The sequence below is a fragment of the Electrona antarctica genome (genome assembly GCF_951216825.1).
Source record: "Electrona antarctica genome assembly, chromosome: 11".
Lineage (NCBI taxonomy): Eukaryota > Metazoa > Chordata > Actinopteri > Myctophiformes > Myctophidae > Electrona > Electrona antarctica.
This window is the reverse complement of record NC_136792.1, coordinates 53,272,854-53,291,934: the sequence shown is the minus strand read 5'-3', so window position 1 is coordinate 53,291,934 and position 19,081 is coordinate 53,272,854. Positions and strand designations below refer to the sequence as shown.

The following is a 19,081-nucleotide window of genomic DNA, read 5'->3' as shown; positions in this document are numbered from 1 at the left end:
TGGCCAATAAAACCCCACCTTCTTCTCACCTCTTCCACTGGTGGTAGACCTGCTCTTTGCCATAGATCGATCAAAAAAAAGTCACATAATAAGAAATTGCTCAATCAATGATGACAGCAGGTGGATTCATGAATGTATGTAGACAATAATTTAGGCCAATGAAAAAAACTATATACCAAATTTCCCACTTTGAACAAAAAAAAGCCTGTTGGCTGCCAGACTAAGGCTTTTTCCAATTATTAACTTAATATCCTCACATTGACATTGAGGATATTAAGTGAATTTGTTGTTCAGGAACAACAATTACTTGAAATAAGAAATAGAATTATACGTAAAATAGCAATACCTAAATATAATTATTTAATGAGCCTAAAGCGAGGAAAAATATGGGTATTTACTATTTACTATCAACTTCGCGCGCGCGCGTGCGTGTGCCTCGTCGTCATCGCGGAGGGATATTAGTACAAGCGAATCGGCCCCACACTGTTCGGTGCAGCCAGGCAGACTGACGTGATAGCAGCAGCTTTTACGGTCAACTTTAATGTTACAATTGACACCATTTTTCGCCTGTTTAACTATTGTCACATTATTGGCAGCACGTGCTGTAAGAGGAATCTGGATTTAAAAAAAAGGAGCATTCGGCAACCACCAGACCAGCTGCAGTGAGAAAAACAACGGTCTGATATTATTTCCCCCAAAGGTTCCTGAGGAAGACCCAACGAGGCGATGGTAAGGTGCTGCTAAAGGGGCTGGTCTGGCGTTAGCGTAGCGCCGCTAATGTGGCTAAAGACGCTAACGCCGCGCGTGCCGTCGCCTTTACAGTTTATTTATGCACGCGTATTGCTAATGTGGCTAAGATGCTAACGTCGCCTTTGCAGTTTATTCACGCTTACTGCTAATGTGGCTAAGATGCCAACGTCGCTCGTGCCGTCGCCTTTACAGTTTATTCACGCGTATTGCTAATGTGGCTAAAGATGCTAACGCCGCTCGTGCCGTTGCCTTTTTTTTTGCCGTTTATTCACGCTTGTTCGCACCGTACGAGGCTACGAGCCTTTCGCTCGACACTAAGTGCGCATTGTCAAGTGGAGAAGGAAGGCCGCGTCGCCACTTATTTCTCGCACATGGGAATAGTCATGTTTTTTTGTCGTACCAAAAGTGTGTCTAACGTGTTGTGTAACCTATAATTATAATCCTTACTACGGTGGTGTGTCGCGACTCGCTTGCCGACAAGAACGGCTGATCTGCAGTGCAAGCTGTTCGCGGACGGCACCGCGGTAGGTTACTTGTTGGTAGTGTTGGCCTGTAGACCAGCTTTTTGTCGGCCAGCGGCACTGCCCTGCGGTGGAGTAGAATAGTAAGCATTGTTCTGGTATATCATCACCCGTTCATGACGGATTTAGAACGGCTCGGATACATACAGGCAACCCATATAATATATCCCAGTATATTACGCATGTGCACTGCTGTTAAGTTTAGAGATTGACAGGCAATGATCAAACGAATCGATACCAGCTAAATGACAACCACTAGTGCTCTCTTATTCACCAACTGCGCAGCATTGATTGTGGCATGCATGGCTCATCATGACGAAGGGAGAGAGGAAGAATATTTATTTTATTATTTATTATGACATGGTTGCGCGTATTTCTATCTCGTTACTGTCTAGTTGTTTTAGTTTTTGCTGTTAACATTGTGAAATTTGTCAGATGATTTTTTTTTCTTTTACAACCGGCCGGGATCAGGGTTTTGCACTTTGCAGCTTTCTAGTGTGAGAGTGGGCGTGGTGGTGTGTAGAGGTGGGGGGGTATAAAAATAGATCCTCAGCCCACCCACCATATAACTAGCTGTTAAAGCTGCCCTAGTAACGAGCTTGTTGTATTTTAACTTAATGTTTTAATCTTAACATTGGAGTTGGGGAGCAAATGCATCTCTCATGGGGTTTGTTTTGAGTCTAGTCTAGTGTGGTATGCGCAACAAGCACAGATTGCCATTATATAATGACTAAGGCTCAGTCATACACTGAATTAATATGCAACACACGGTCATCAATACTTGTCTTCTTGTGACACGACTGTCCCTTATTTTTAAGTCTGTTTTAATTTATGTGCTTTTTTATTTTTAAGATTTGACATTTGTCATCTTGATGCTGTGGCATATTGCACCACCACGTTGAACCGCATTCTGCTCCTCAAATGATCCTCTCTGCCCCCCCCTCCCTCCCCCCTCCTCCCTCCCCCCTCCACCTCCTCCTTCGCCCCCACTCTACCACACGCCTCCCTCCCTTCTCCCCTGCATTGAACCAAACCATGCTTGGTGCAGTAAGCTGAGGGGATCCGCAGTGCATGCTCTACAAAAAAAATAGGAATGCAAATTCTGTCTAAAGGCCTCATTGCTGCCATGAGAAACCTCGTCCTCGCATAATATTCATCGCCGTTTTGTGAAATGCAGTGGGCCCGTGCTCTAAATTTATATTATTCTTAATTGGATTTGCTGCAAAAGTTTTAAACATTAACACATAACTCTTATTAAATATTTTCCATCTGCCTAGGAAGATGGAACATGCTATATCATCTTAAACAGTTGCTTATCGTCAAAATAATCTCGTATGAAGAGTGGAGACATGAAACTCTAAAAATCTACATGATCTCTTACTTCGGGCTAAAAGTAAGAAGGCAGTCCCGTACAGCAGTCATGTAAGTCCTCCCAACATTTAAGTGCGCTGCTTTGATCCTGGCCTAGCTCACTTGCTGCTCACTTGCTTCAGCACCATTCAGTTGGCACTTGGCAATGAACAGTCTGCAGCCTGGCTACCCCTTCCTCCTTACCTCCCCCCCTTTCTTCCTCCATGGTGACTCATTGCGAATGCGATGGAGCCTAGGAGGAGCACATTCTCATTGCCTCCCTGTGTCCTTGAGCAAGACTGTGTGTGTGTGTGTGTGTGTGTGTGTGTGTGTGTGTGTGTGTGTGTGTGTGTGTGTGTGTGTGTGTGTGTGTGTGTGTGTGTGTGTGTGTGTGTGTGTGTGTGTGTGTGTGTGTGTGTGTGTGTGTGTGTGTGTGTGTGTGTGTGTGTGTGTGTGTGTGTGTGTGTGTGTGTGTGTGTGGTAGGTAAAGAGCCGTGGATAAAGGCGCTATATAAATGCACCATTTATCCGTGGACCTTTCTGGGGGTCCCATGGACACACTACTGTACTGTAATTTGATGCCATTTACTTTATTTGCACTGTTTGCACAACTCTTGGATTCTTGGATATAACCATATTATATAGCCATATAAGATTAAATGCTGTAATTTGTGTATATGACTCCTAACGGCGTTGAAGCGGGACTCATAAAATATCCATGGGGCTCATCTAAAAGACCACCCCTGGGTCCCGGGACCCATTACATTGAAAACCTATTTACATCACTGAGAGCTGTTGGATGCAATCTACTACTGTTGGTGCCGGCCAGAGCAATGAATGGGTTCACAACACTAGGTGGTCCTGATGAGTTCACACATTCAATTCCATATTTGCACCCATCTAAATATTTTAAGTAGCTGAATGTATTGGGTGTGTTGCAAGTCTATTGAACTACATTGATTATACTTTTGACTGGGAAATGCTTGTAGTCTGTATTGTTGACTCCCATTCCTGATATAGCACTGTCAAATATTGGGTGTTGGCCTCTTTAGTACTCTGTAATTAACACATTTTAGTATTTGTGATAGATATTGAGCTACGTGTCATTGCATTATGAGATGTCATGGTTTATTGTAGCAGAGATCTGACCTGTCAGGTGTTTTATCTGTGATCAGACGTATAACTAATGTCTGATCACTTGAGTCCCCCAGTGGTCTATACTAGGCGACCTTTTATTTTTTACCTCTATGCCAAATATGTTTATCAACACACTTGCCGACCTACACGCTCGGCTCACTGAATTGTGACCTTGTAGATCGTCTACTCTCGGCGAATGTTCACCCCCAGAATCTCTAGGGTTCAAGTGGTTAACTGCACGAAGAATGAATGGTGCACAGGTATGAATCTCCACACAAACTCGTATCGACGGCTAGTGCTCGCTCACCCTATTGTGATCTCTCGCAGAAAGAAACAAAGTGGTGGTTAGTGGCATCGGTGTTCAGTGTGCTACATTTGCAACCCTGTTCATGTCTCACTAATTATAGCAGGCGTGTGTATTTCGGGTGGTGAAGTATTTATACCCTCCCCTCATCACACTTTCTCAGCCTGAAGTGTGCGCACGTTGACCGACTCGGACAGGCCTGACGAGACCATGTATGAGGATGAGAGAAAAGAAAACCTCAGATGAAGCAGAAAGTTGATTTCTGGTCATTTCGGGTGGTAATTAAAAGGATTGTCTTCATATTGTGTTTCACATCATTCCAATTGATTCTGAACTTCTGATTACAATTGCTTCACTTAAACCATTTAGGCCTGACGTCAAAATAAAAAAAACTTCGCTCTGAAAGAATATATATTCAAAGATTTGTGCCGCATTTTTACGATTTTTCAAAAATAGCAGACCTACAAGCTCGTAGCGTGCCACTCGGTGGCGCGCTATGAGCTTGTAGATCTGCTATTTTTCAATAGCTAAAGTATAACATAATGCTTAGTTAAAACACCAAAAGGGGTTCCCGTCCAGAATGGGTTAAGTGGTATAATTTAAAGTTTGTGCGGCGGGTACCGAATTCCATCCGAAACGGCCAAACTAATCTCATAAAAGAATTAAAACCTTTAAAGAAAATCGAGTGCTGAGGCTCCAGTATTTGCTGTGGGTTCAGTCGTTCAGAAGTGGCCCATATTTTCTTTTCATTACTTTTTCCTTCGTAGAGTACCAACTGTGGTCAATGGGCTGATGCGCACGGCACCCCTGTCAATGCTGTTAACCGTATGTGTTAAAAATAGACATCCAATTATCAATGACCTGACATAGCAGTGATGTGTTCGTTATTCAATCGGTACTTTAGTGGAAGCGTGCGACCGTGCGTGCTGTAACCTTTTCCTCCACACTTTTGACACTCTTTAAGACGGTAAACGTATAAAGCCAGCACAAGGAACTGTACTTGACAGAGGGGGGAAAAAAATCAACTGGACTATATTTACTGAAATCTTGTGCGAAAACTCAATACTTGGAATAGAAAATAATATGTCAACAAATAATTACAAAAATAATGAACATTACAAAACCCAGTATCACGGTATGTTTTTTTTCAATTGGCCTGTCATTTAAAATTCATTTTATTGAAATGTGAATATGGCTCATAGCCCGCAACCCTTTACCCTAGAAACACTCCACTGAGTCCCGCTAATGTTGGCATACCGTTTCGCTATTTGCACTTAGCACACAGGAACTAACGCCCCTGATGCATGTGCACACCACAAAAGTATGTACTGCAAAGAATGTAATGAAGAGGGGGAAAAACATGAACAATTCAACAACTCTCAAAGCACGGAATCGTGGAACTACTTTTCTCTGAGTACAACATCCACTGTTTCCCCATTTGAATTTCAGCTATGATGTACGACTGTATTCAAATGATACCGTCGTCATTTCAAAATGCCATTACAGCACCATTCACAGTTCTGCCCAACCCTAGATCTGACCCAGTCATGTGCGGATAATACATCTAAGCAACTTGCCAATACCCATGATCCATTAACCCATTTAGGCCTGACATCGAAATTAAAAAAAAAGTCTTCTAAATCACGACAGTTTTCTGAAATACTCAGTGGTTCTCAAACTATTTCATGCCGAGGACTCCCAGAATTATCTGTAAATGGCCTCCGACCCCCATCTGAAAATATGTTGTTCCAGGGACCCCCCCCCCAGAAGCAAATATTTGAGTTAAAAACGTTCGCTCTGAAAGAATATATATTCAAAGATTTGTGCCACATTTTCACGATTTTTCAAAGTGCTGCGCTACGAGCTTGTAGATCTGCTATTTTTCAATAGCAAAAGCATAACATAATGCTTAAAACACCAAAAGGGGTTCCCGCCCAAAATGGGTTAAAAGGTCTGAGCACCCAAACCAGCTCCAGAGGTGGTCTGGGTCATATTTACCAACATTAGAAGTAAGGGTGTGGTAAATGCAATGCCATTCAATTTCAAATCTACACACAACTGCCTGAAATAAATGTTTGCATGCAGAAGTGTAGATAAATTAAAGAAAATAACTCTGTGAGAATGCGACCCCTCACTTGTTTAAATGAGTGCAGAAGTTGCTCATAAAGTATAGAGAGAGGATGGCTCATATGGTGACTTAAACTCTGAAGGAAACTTTAAAATCTAATTGCTTAAAATAAATCCCATAATTATAATTCACATTGAGCATAGTGGTGGTCTTTCTCTTTACTGCTTGCGTTTAAATATTATGAGGAAGTTGTATGCAGTATGTGGTTACATACATTATGTTATAATTTAGCTATTGAAAAATAGCAGATCTACAAGCTCATAGCGCGGCACTCAGTGCCACACTATGAACTTGTAGGTCTGCTATTTTTGAAAAATTTAGAAAACCTTTTTTTTTTTTTAATTTCGACGTCAGGCCTGAATGTGTTAACTTGGCATTAACTACGAACTGCTGTGCTGTTGCACAGCACCTATGCCACTTACCTGTTTGGAATTTTGCACACACAAAAAAAGAAAACACACGCACATAAGCTTGTATATCTGCTATTTCCTCCGTCTAACATTGTATGATGAAGTTGAAAATAATAATCTTTGGGTGAACTACTCCTTTTGAGCCATACGGTATTCGTATATCAATTACACACCCCATGAACTTAGCCTTGAATTCATGGAGTTTTTCTCCCATTTCCAGAGCCAATAATTTGATGACTGGCGGAATCTCTGGTAGTCTCCTACTGACCAGTGACCCGGTCAAAAAAGTAGAGTTGTTCCGATACTCGGGCCGATACCACCCTCAAGTACTCTTACTCGGAACCAGCCCCAATACTTTGACCCGAGTACCAAAACATCCAATTAACACTAGGCTGAATGAATGCAACAGGAGCAAGTCTGTGTAGATCGGAGATCCATCTGCATATGAGGAAAAAGGGGGTACAATAAGTGGTTACTCAACAAAAGTACTCGTATCGGTACTCTGTATCGGCAAGTACTCAAAATTAAGTACTTGTACTCTTACTCGGTCTGAAAAAAAAAGGTATCTGGACAACTCTACAAAAAAATTGTGGTCTCAGCAGGAATGCATCGAAATTGTAAACTCAAGTGGTTCTAAATGGGGTCCTCTTCATGCAAGTTTTCTGTTTTTGCAAAAAGAAAAAAAGAGAGAAATATATATTTGTGTACAGACCGTTAACCTAGCGTCCTTATTCTCGGCAAGTCATCATAGATGAACGTTCCTGCCACTGAAGCGAGACAAGATTTTCAGTGGTTGTCAGCGGTTCTCTCGTTTCTGCTCTGAAAGAGACCCTGATGATATTGTTCACCGCTGTCGTTAAGGGTTGTGTGTGTGTGTGTGTGTGTGTGTGTGTGTGTGTGTGTGTGTGTGGACTCCACCACCCGCCATCCACTTAGGTTAGAATGCAAACCACCTGCTGCAGCTTGCTCTTATGTCTGTTTATTCTTTGTGTTCCTAACAGGCTGACCAACTGACCGAGGAGCAGATTGCTGGTGAGTACTCCTTAACCCTGGATGTTGTCATCTTTTGGTTTCGATTCCCGCTATGAACGTGATTAAAAAGCACGCCTTGCACCGCGTTGGTGCAAAGTACATGAAGCTTTTAATGTTAATTAAATGTTATAGATTTACGGAGGCAGGACAGACATGCGAGACTAATTTAAGACACCAAGGGAAAACAAATTTAGAAATCAGACCCAAAACGAGCACATTTCAGAGCTATGTCCTTTTTTGGACTGTTTAAGAATTCTGCTACTTTCTGTTGAGTTAAACGATTGACCATTTGATTTGAACAAAGCATACCTGCACATCGTTGGTTGTGGGATAATGGCGAAGCATAAAAGCATTTGTTTTCTCGATGTTGAGTTTGTGACGGCAAATTTACACCCGCAGTGGCACTGATTCATACAGCTGCGTTAACACCATCACAATGCCGACGACAGGAGTCATTATCACGCAGGCTTGTTTCAACAAATGGGAGCCAATCAGTTACCCACCTACACTATTATAGATAGAAAAAAAAGTTTATTTTTTTAATTTTATTTTTCACATAATAGGTAGTTAAACAACTAGTCGACTAGTAAACTAGGCAACTAGTAAAAATGACTAGAAGTGAATGCCTGCCAAATGCAGTATAGGTAAATGGCCAGTTCGTTGCAAAAGCAATGTAGCCGTGTCTTAACGCCGCTGCTTGTGTGTTTGCCGTCTTGCGCGTTTGCTTTTCAACAGAGTTCAAGGAGGCCTTCTCGCTCTTTGATAAGGATGGCGACGGCACCATCACCACCAAGGAGCTCGGCACCGTCATGCGCTCCCTGGGACAGAACCCCACCGAGGCTGAGCTACAAGACATGATCAACGAGGTCGATGCCGACGGTAGGGCTGTCGCCATTACACATTTAAGTTGACGATTATTGTCACACAAATAATTGCGATTAATAATTGTTTCTTTCCAAAAAAAGTGACTTTTTGTAGATCTGCTACTTTTGAAAAATGTTTGAAAATGTACAGACATTTCTCAACGATTGACTATTACACAGAAATAATTGCAAATTGCGGCTAGACGATTATGTAATAACTGACAGTGAGCGTGGCCGTTTCACACCTGCTTTAAGAACATTATTACTGTTAAGACCTTGAAAATCTCTTGGGCTTAAATAGCCAACTACACTGACATGCGCGTGTACACACACACACACACAGAGATTTGTATTACTATACTTGAGGAGATTAACATTTTTGTGAGGACATATGGATGCCATTCTTAACCGTAAGCCTCAATCCGAAAAATAGCAGATCTACAAGCAGCTGATGGGCTATGTTTCGGTGCGCTACACCAGCGCGCCAACTAAGTATAAATCATGTTTAACTCTAGTTCCTAAACATAAGCTCTAAATGTCTCATCCTAATCGTGCGTGTGTGCGTGTGCGTGTGCGTGTGCGTGTGCGTGTGTGTGTGTGTGTGTGTGTGTGTGTGTGTGTGTGTGTGTGTGTGTGTGTGTGTGTGTGTGTGTGTGTGTGTGTGTGTGTGTGTGTGTGTGTGTGTGTGTGTGTGTGTGTGTGTGTGTGTGTGTGTGTGTGTGTGTGTGTGTGTGTGTGTGTGTGTGTGTGTGTGTGTGTGTGTGTGTGTGTGTGTGTGTCATTTTTATGGTTAGAAAAAAAAAAAACCAATTTGTCTTGTGATGACCAGGAAAGTGGTCCTCACAATGTCTATTTTACTGTACAAGTATAGTAACTAACACACACGGGCGTGTGCCTCTGCAGCAGGTACATAATACATTGCAGTGGGCATTCTGTGCACATTCGGCATGGTTTTGTGTTACCGCTGTAGCCACTCGGATGTCTGTGAGTTATCACTAAATTAGTAAGGTGTGTGTGTTATGTCCGTTGGGTCTCCTGGCTGGCATTGTGGCTCTGGTTTCCACAGGCGTCATGTTTCAGCTAATGTGTGGTGGTGTTTCCATTCATGCCAACCAGAGCTTATACTGTCAACGGCAGCTTTGTTTCATCTGACAAGCCGTGACCGTGTCCAGGATCCACTCTTGTTTTATTCATCACCTCCCCAACAGAATCATTTCCTGGATTCCTCCTAGTTTGTTCGTCAAAACAATTGCCAATAAATACTTGATGTGGGTGGAAAAACGACGAAGCTTTTTGTATTGTGTATGTATTATTAAACGTGGCCTTGGTTGCTGGCCACAGAATGGCACAATCTGCCTGCCCACTACATCATTTGTTAGTGATCAATATTTATTCGATTGGAATTGACTAGTTTTATAATTTTAAAAGAGGTTGATTTGAATCTGATTCACAGCCCTAATGACAGTGGCTCAGGGGTAGAGCGGCCGGTAGAACAGTCGGACGGCAACCGTGAGGTTCCCGGTTCGATCCCGGGCTCCCTCAGAGTTGGTGTCGAAGTGTCCTTGAGCAAGACGCTGAACCCCTAAATGCTCCTGATGAGCAGGTTGGTGCCTTGCATGATTTCCTCCGCCATCGGTGTATGAATGTGTGTGTGTGTGAGAATGTAATGTTAGGAGGGGACGATGTTGGGTGCTTAAAAAAACATTAATCCGACCTAACCAACCAGATGCCCGAACCACCTAAGCTGGCTCCTTTCCAATCGAAGAAGCAGCGGCTCTACTCCGAGTCTCTCCTGTGTGACTGAACTTCTCACCCCATCTCTAATATAAGGGAGATGCCAGCCACCCGTCTGAGGAAACTCATTTTGGCCGCTTTGTGTCGTCCGAGACCTTATTCTTTCGGCCCCCACTCTTCATGACCATACTGTAGGTGAGAGTAGGAACAAAGATTGCTCTGTAGACCGAGAGCTTTGCCTTCTGGCTCAGCTCTCTTTTCGTCACAACCTTGTGCAGTACAGCGACTGCAATACCGCCCCTGCCGCTCCGATTCTCCGACTTGTGAACCCGGGGTACTTAAGCTCCTTCACCTGGGGCTAATGGGGTATTTAAAGGTCTATCTAATCTATATATCCATGTCTGGAAACTAAATTTAAGTTGTTTACACAAACAAGCACCTATGTCCATCTGTCCTGTGCTTTCATTGGTTGTAGCACATCTCTGTTCTCAGTGCTGGTCACACAACACATTTTAATATTGTATGATTTGCAAACGGCTCCAGATGTCAATCATTTCAGATATCTGGCAACCATCCCAGAGCCATTTGCAATCGCTAGAATCCTGCTCGCCTTGCGTTGTTGAACTTGTTCGCACACGGTGAGCAAAACCTTGGGGGAGCGAACCCCGGACTTTAGGTCGGATCGTGCCAGAATACGCCAAAGAAAAGTCGAAGACGGGATCATTTGGCCCTAAACTCTTGCAGTGTGATGATCTCGCCATATGTAGAATCACTTGCCTACTTTGGTTCAAATGCTAACGAATAATACATCACCTCTTTCTCTGTTGTAGGTAACGGTACAATTGACTTCCCTGAGTTCTTGACCATGATGGCCAGAAAGATGAAGGACACAGACAGTGAGGAGGAGATCCGAGAAGCCTTCAGAGTTTTTGACAAGGTACATGATCAGTGTGTCCGCATTACGGAGGTAGTCATGAGTTGATCTATACAGTAAGTAAGCATTATGTAAACGAGTTGAGTGATCAACGGTAAAAAGGGATGATCACATCACATCTACATTTGAGGTTTGCCCGTGTTTATAAGATCTCGGATATGAGATTAATTAGATTTGATGCAGCCTGTCAAATGTTGGATAACATATTAAATGCTCTAAGACAGTTGTTCTGTTGACGTCTAGTATTGCTTGGGATCTGCACCCCGGCAGTGTTCAAAGAAAGTTTGTTTTGTTGAGCGTGCTGAGCCTCTTTGAAATACAATAGGCTAATCGTCATGCAAATTTTCTGACCCGACTGTGTCGCTCACTGATGGGTGATCTTCAAGCTCACAGGGTATCGTGATTTTGAGTTTCACTGTTGCCTATATACCTACAGTAAAGGAATTCTGGACCATATGACATACCAAGTCATCTCTAACTAGTTCTCCACCAGGGCAGGTCAGGTTGTGGCCGCCTGGTGGCGCTATAATAGGCCAATGTGAAAAGGGTGACATTTCTTCTTGCCTTGGATGGCAATTGGTTGATTTGAGGCATTTCCAAAAATCCACCTGTTGGTGGCGCTATAACAGGCCAATGTGAAATGGGTGAGATGTATTTCCTCAGCCTAGTAGGAAAGTCTGTGAAAGATTTCACGTAAATTGCACACTCATGCCTCCTGGGGGCGCAATAACAGGCCGTTCTGGAAAATTTGGGGCAGAGGTTCATCGTTGGCATCCAGGGAGTGTGTGTGTGCAAAATTTGACATCGACCGGGTTAACGGTGCCGGAGAGTAGCTGGTAACAGACGGAAACACATACACACGGACGGAGTGCAAAACATACTCTCTCCCCATGCCTTCGGCCTGGTGGAGACAACAATACAAACATTCTTAGATTGGGATCCAGGAAATATAAATCGGATGGCTTAATCATTAGGCAATTTGATTTAATAACCTAATGCATATCAAATTGGGGGTCCTTTGGGGGTAATTTAGAACCACTCCCTTCTAAATTTTTATCCCATGATTTTTCTAAACTATTTATTTTCCACCCAGTCAATCGTCCAGTGTAATCCTGGGCGCTACACTCCCTCTGCCAACCTGGGGAGAGCAACGGACTGGTTTCATGTTTCCTTCAACGCATGAGGAGTCCATGCCTCTTCTTTTCACTTGATAGGGGGAGTTTCCCCAGTTGGAGCGTGTGGAAGGAAGTTCAAGGAAGACGTTATTCCACTCCGTTCCTTTCCCCTCCATCAGGGGAGGCAGTATAGAGACCAGGATTACTGCATGTTTTTGTGAGGGTACCTACCTACTTCCTACCCTAGGGGACACGGGGAGAACATGCAAACGCCACACAGAAAGGCCCTTTTGCCAACCTCATCTAGGGTATGGGCACTGCTGACGATCTACAAGCTACAAGCTTGTAGATCTGCTATTTTTGAAAAATTGAAGAACGACTGCCATAGAAACATAGCTTTTTCAGGAAGACATTTTTAGAATCTGATCTCAGGTCAAAATGGGTTAATAACCAATAGCTGACCAATCATCGCAGGCATATTATCACACTCTTTGTCCCTTTTATCACTCCCCCTCATCCAGGGAAAATGAATGCTGTGTATGTAATAACACAATATATGGTGCCATCCTAGTCCTGTACTGTTTCGTGTAAACTGCCACCATCTTCACGTGGGCAACGGTGTGTTTTATAGCAACGCTTTGTTTGTTGACAGGGAACGGTGTGTGTGAAGCTGCTACCAGGGACTTGGCACGTGGCTGTAAGCCGAGTCACGCGCTAATACAAAGAGTTCATTGGCCAGACTTGTGTTGTCTTTGTGCCTAAAACCTGTGTCCCACACTCCCCAGTTGAACTGGTGTGAATGCATTCCCAAAGGTTGGGTCCTGTGGAATGATGTGTTTGCAATCATCTGGCTTGTGGCCTCTAATGTGGTTTTGACCATAATGAATTAACCCAGGCACTTTCACTACAAGAATCTCTGGCTTAGCCTAAAGTTGGATCTAAGTGCCACATTCAGTGTCTTAGCCTTTTCTTTTTTTTGTATCATGGCTAAGTCTTGCTTGGTTGTTTCCACTCGGCCCTGCTGGTTTTATTAGGTTTACGTTGGACAGTCCCACAATCGGATATACTTACAAAGTAATGTCAAATGGGGCAGACCAGAGGCTGAATAACCTTCAGTTGACCCTAATCTGGCACAGAGTTGTGGCTGGCAGACCTAGTGTAACCTGGGGCTTGGAAGTGCAGGAGGTGGATACGTTAAAAACGGTGTTTTAACGATGTTATTTTAACAAAACCGCCCATGATTTGTGGGCCGCCACTGAATCAAGAGGTAGACTGGTCATTTGAGCCACGGCTCCTCCTGGCTTTGTGTTAGAAGTGTCCTTGAGCAAGACACTGAAACCAGTGTTCCCAGTTAGAGCAGGTCGTGAGCAGACCATTGCATGGTTGTCTCCGCTTGTCTGTGTGTGACTGGGTGATTCAGCGTTTTGGTACTATTAGTATAAATGCACCGTTTAGCTAAACGGGTCCTTTTTCTTTTCATTGTTGAGTACAACAATAAAAGCCCAGTGTTGTACATCTGGCGCCCTCTGCAGGATGGCAACGGCTACATCAGTGCAGCAGAGCTTCGTCACGTAATGACCAACCTGGGGGAGAAGCTGACTGACGAGGAAGTAGATGAGATGATCCGTGAGGCTGACATTGATGGAGACGGACAAGTCAACTATGAAGGTGAGGCTCTGCTTCTGCTGGCTTTATTCATCCAGATGCTCCACAGCCTTCGCCTTTGCCTTAAAGGGGCATTCCACTCATTTTCAACATTTTACTATGTCATTAATATAGCTTAGAGCTGTTGTGTGGAAATAATAAAAAAGTTCCCCCATTCTGTGTTTCCTAGAACTAGAGGTCTGAAAAAAATCATTAACATGGTGAAACACATCTTGATGATGTCATCAAGATGTGTTTCACCATGTTAATGATTTTTTTCATAATTACAGTTCTAGGAAACACAGAATGGGGGGACTTTTTTATTATTTCCACACAACAGCTCTAAGGTATATTAATGACATAGTAAAATGTTGAAATGGGTGGTTTTCCCCTTTAACCCATTTAGGCCTGACCTCGAAATTTAAAAAAAAAAATCTTCTAAATCCTCCAGTTTTATGAAATAAATATTTTCACGATTTTTCAAAAAATAGCAGACCTACAAGCTCGTAGCGCTTGTAGATCTGCTATTTTTCAATAGCTAAAGCATAACATAATGCTAACACCAAAAGGGGGTTCCTGCCCAAAATGGGTTAAAGTACAGTACCAATCCCCTCACGCACAAACATACCTGATTAAAATATATTGGTTCGTCTAGCCGATCAACAATCGACTTTCAAAAGAGTCAACAATTTTTATAATAAAAACACTACATTCAAGCTGTTTATGTTGATATATGGGCCAACATTTCATTAACTTCACCGCCACCAGGGGGCGCCAAAAGTCCCAGACCGCCACCATATATATATATATATATATATTTTTTTTTTACCATGTTATAAAACACGTCCTTGGCGCTCCAGGACATCATGAAAAAGAAGTTAAATAAGTCCTTGGCGACCATTGAGTTTAACGGTACATCCCTAGTTTAGGAATAATGCCTTTTTTCAGAATGGACATTATTATTATTATTTTTATTTTTTTAATACAGAATGAGATTATATCAGTTATCGGCCATAACGGCAATTAATTATATCGGATATTGATATTGGCCAGACATTCCATATCGCACATTCCTAACCTATACTTAAAAATCACACCCGGGTGAACTGAGTGGTGTAAGGTCTTATATAGATTGATCAGCGGTGGTCTGACGTAATGTCTGACGTAATGAAATCACACGTGTGATTTTTACTATTACTGGCAATGTACCTGTTCTCTCATTTATTTTCTCATACTATTTTTTTTTTTTTTTTTTTTTTTTTTTTTTAGTTTGTCGAGATGACTAAAGATGAGTCTGGTCACTCAGTTTTCCGCAATTCTTCAATTCGTTCTTTTTGGGTACGAACAGACACGGGTACATTTTTTTTGGTACGAACAGACACGGGTACATTTTTTTTGGTACGAACAGACACGGGTACAAAGCCAGTTGTTGGAGTGGTTTACACCACTCAAAAATCACACGTGTGAAGTGAGGGGGGGTGGGGGTGGGAACTCTTATCATCATACACCCGTGCTCAAATGGACATGCACACAAAGCTGTGCATAGGAGGGGGCTAGCACCCCCTCAACAAGCGCAAAACCTTTCTCATCTATTACTGGCAATGTATCTCATTTATTTTCTCATACTTTATTTATTTTTTCTTGCAGAGTTTGTCCAGATGATGACCGCCAAATGAAGAGTGCTAATCACCTTACTCTCTTGCATTGCTTGTCCTCCTAAGATCACTCTGTCTTTAAGAAAACAAAAAACAAAAACAAAAAGCTATTACTAAAACTAATGCAAATATAAAACTCTCCCCCCCCCCCCCGAAACCACTATCTACTCAATTCAGTAATTTGCGCTTTGAGACATCCAACTATACTTCTACGGTATCTGTTTAAAACCAACACACGACAGAATAATCCCCAGAGAAGTTAACGGTCCGGGGGCTTTATAAGAGGGGCTGAAGCCTCCTCCAGGACCAAAGATCTTGCTGAGTCACCCAAGATACTGACTCATAAATTAGAGAGGCAAGCAACACTGAAGAGGCAGAGGGACCAGGAACCCATGCCAAAGAGCCTTCAGAGATGACTATTTGAGTCTTTCTTTACACCCCCCCCTCGAAAAACTAATTTGACATCGTCTCGGGACACAAACGGGAGCGCTGATTCTCTCTAAACTGAATTGGGTTGTCGTATTGTTCTTTGCATGCACCCTTTTCATGGCGGTCCCTTTGTCACAGCAAAGTGGTTCTGATCCCATCAGAGATAGTGGCTGGACTGTGCACACACACACACTGGGAGGTATATACGTGAACTTTATAGCTATATATCTGTAATATAATGTGTCACTCGAGGCTATTGTGCCAGAAACGCACGTTTCAGCGTAGGATGTTGCATTGTTGCTATAGGTTGGAGACGAGCAACTCTTCTGACCTTGGAAAGGTTTGTCGGGGGAGAGAAAAGTCATGATTGTTATTAAAAAATAATAATAATTCAAATTTGTTTTTTTTTTGTTTTTTTTGAACTGTCATTTTCTTTTTGGGGATGGGTGTTTATTACATTTTTGTGGGGGTGGAGATGAGATGTGGGCTTTTACTTTTCCTGCAGCACTGAGGGGAAGCAGAGTATTAAGCGACGGTATGTTGTACAGTTTCAGGATGGCGGTACTGCTGTAAAGACACTTATTCAGCTAACAGGTATGATACAATATTAATGTTATCAGATATTTATATATTAATTACAAACCTTGGTCACAAGATATATACATATATTAGTGTATCGTACAGTTTGCATTGCCTATTGTTGGTATAGTATATGACCTGTGACATGTTCTCTCCTCGGTTATTAAATGTGCCATAATAATACTCTGAACGCCTCGACCTTCTTGCAAGATAACTCGTAGTTTATTAGATCATTATCAATATACTAAAATATATACATTACAGTACAAACATATTTGCACTTTGGTGTAAACCATATATATCGATATTTAAATATGTTCTGTTCTAAAAAGAAGAGAAAAAGAAACCAAAATGTTGTCGTCGCTGCTGCTAGATCCAATTTGTCTAAAGTCATTTCTCGTTGGCGTCTGATCCTCATATTGTAAACCCAGTGATTCAAACTTTCAGTCTGCTTGCTGTTCTGCTGAACAGACTACATATAATATTCACAACTATTTATTTTTGTCAGGGGCGATCTATTTCAAAAGGGTCATTTAGAATTGGATCTACACACAAATTAGGGATTTGGTGATGGATGGCATGGGGTCAATTTGAATGTTAGGTTAAACAGAGGGGGGGGGGGGGGGGGGTGTGTGCTTTGGAATAGTCTTTCAGAGTCCCTGCTTTGTTTTCTGGAGTCACCCTTCCAACAGGTTACCCCTGACTCAAATGTTTTCTGGAGTCACCCTTCCAACAGGTTACCCCTGACTCAAATGTTTTCTGGAGTCACCCTTCAACAGGTTACCCCTGAATCAAATGTCTGAAAGGAAATGGTAATAGGGTTCTGTTAACTTTTGAAGGTAGCTTAAACATTTGAAGATGTGAAGTTATTGTTTTCCATTAATCAATAAATTGACCGAACTTCATTTTGTTGGCATTCATGGATGTTTTATTGTTTGCATTCCTCTAATCTACATTTTTGGTTTAGTGTAGTCTACTGTGTATATAATCCATCTGGCATGGATGTTCACATGGGTCATCTGATTAGTTTTCAGTTGAAAAACTTGCACATTCCTTATACTTTAACTGTTGAAAAATAGCAGATCTACAAGCTCGTAGCGCGGCACTCGGTGCCGCGCTACGAGCTTGTAGATCTGCTATTTTTTAAATATCGTGAAAACGTGCAAGTTTTTGAACATATTCTTTCACAGCGAACATCTTTCATTCAAATCTTTGCTTCTGGGAAGTCCCTGGAACAACATATTTTGACATTGGGGCTCCACGGCCAATTTCATATAATTCTGGGGGTCCTTGACATGAAATAGCCTGAGAACCACTGACATCGAAACGGGTTTTTCTGAAAACAGTCATGATTTAGAAAGGCATTTGTAGAATCGTCCTCGGGTCTAAATGGGTTAAACTCCATTATACTGCTTGCCAAACAGAACTGACCTTCAAACTTCAGGTTCATAGAGATTAATAGTGGGTGGGTGACATTATTTTGCATATTCCTCAAGCCAGCATCCCGTTAGTCTGACCTACGTGGCCGGTTATGACTGAGGTTAGGATTTGGGATGGTGTTGGTAATCGGTCGGACTAACCAACGGGAGGTCGGAACAGTGAGTGACGTGATACCGTAATACTCTGCTACAATTTAATACTCGACAGATTTGGGCATTATACCAAAGCTGACGGATACTGGAACTACTTCCAACCCCCTTTTTTTTGGGTCATGTTAAAAAATGGACGGTAGACAAGCTTTTGGATAAGCTATTCTTTGCAAATGTGTTGTACGATAAAGCACACAGGGCTTAAGAGGTTAACTGCACTGTGTCCTTTCTTTGTCCGCATCCCCGTGTGCCTGCCAGTGTCCTCCGGTGTGGGTCAGGGCAGGGCAGCACAGTCCCCACACAAGAGGAGCTATCTGTGGCTGGCACGGACTATCTTTGGTGGCTCATGGGATATATATATGCCATCGGAGCTATGGAAATCCAGGCTACAGCCTGGGTCATGACCCCCCCCGTCCCCGTACACACTAGCCTGGATGCAAATAACAACCACTTTTTCACTACTGCTGCTTGACGAGGCACGCTCAACAGCCAATAGGAATGAGGTTTTTATCTGGGACAGGTAATGTGATGGGATGCAGGCGGACAGGCTAATAAATGGTGGTAAAGGAGATGAGGAGAAATGATCAAGAGTTCACTCGGCCAGACTGGCATAACTGTGCCATCACAGTGAGTCATCATGATTATGTTATGTAACACAAGTACGGTGGGATAACTGCCACGATGGCGGTACAGTGGGTGGGGGAATATAATCCACACAACTAAGCCCGAGTGAGAAGTATGGAGTCATTTGTGGAAGTATAGTATAACCTGTGGTCCTGTAGAGCAGGGGTGTCCAAACCTTTTTTTCCAAATTGGAACAAATTAAAACTCCCAAGGGCCAACTAATGTACCTTTTGGATTTAAACCATTCTGTGCCCAAGACGTCCACAGACGTCCTGGGAATTAC

The 19,081-nt window shown here is 42.6% G+C and overlaps 1 protein-coding gene across 2 annotated transcripts; it reads left to right on the top strand.

The window, feature by feature from the left end:
* The first annotated feature begins 470 nt into the window (after positions 1 to 470).
* On the top strand, positions 471 to 17,490 carry calm3a (calmodulin 3a (phosphorylase kinase, delta)). 2 transcript variants are annotated; one of them, XR_013791193.1, is made up of 7 exons: positions 471 to 729; positions 7,602 to 7,632; positions 8,368 to 8,511; positions 11,060 to 11,166; positions 13,811 to 13,946; positions 15,570 to 17,261; positions 17,307 to 17,490. XR_013791193.1 is itself a non-coding variant. In XM_079515188.1 (6 exons), exons 1-6 carry the CDS (start codon positions 727 to 729, stop codon positions 15,596 to 15,598), a joined length of 450 nt encoding a protein of 149 aa, XP_079371314.1. In that variant the 5' UTR covers positions 471 to 726; the 3' UTR covers positions 15,599 to 17,490. The 2 variants fall into 2 exon arrangements, 1 of the variants encoding a protein (XP_079371314.1); XM_079515188.1 differs by having other exon boundaries at positions 15,570 to 17,490.
* The last annotated feature ends 1,591 nt before the right edge of the window (positions 17,491 to 19,081 follow it).

What these genes read in the sequence shown, in the direction of transcription:
- calm3a (XM_079515188.1), top strand. An exon ending in CAACGAGGTCGATGCCGACG is followed by an intron (nt 8,512 to 11,059) that starts GTAGGGCTGTCG and finishes TCTCTGTTGTAG; the next exon opens with GTAACGGTACAATTGACTTC. An exon ending in CGGACAAGTCAACTATGAAG is followed by an intron (nt 13,947 to 15,569) that starts GTGAGGCTCTGC and finishes TTTTTCTTGCAG; the next exon opens with AGTTTGTCCAGATGATGACC.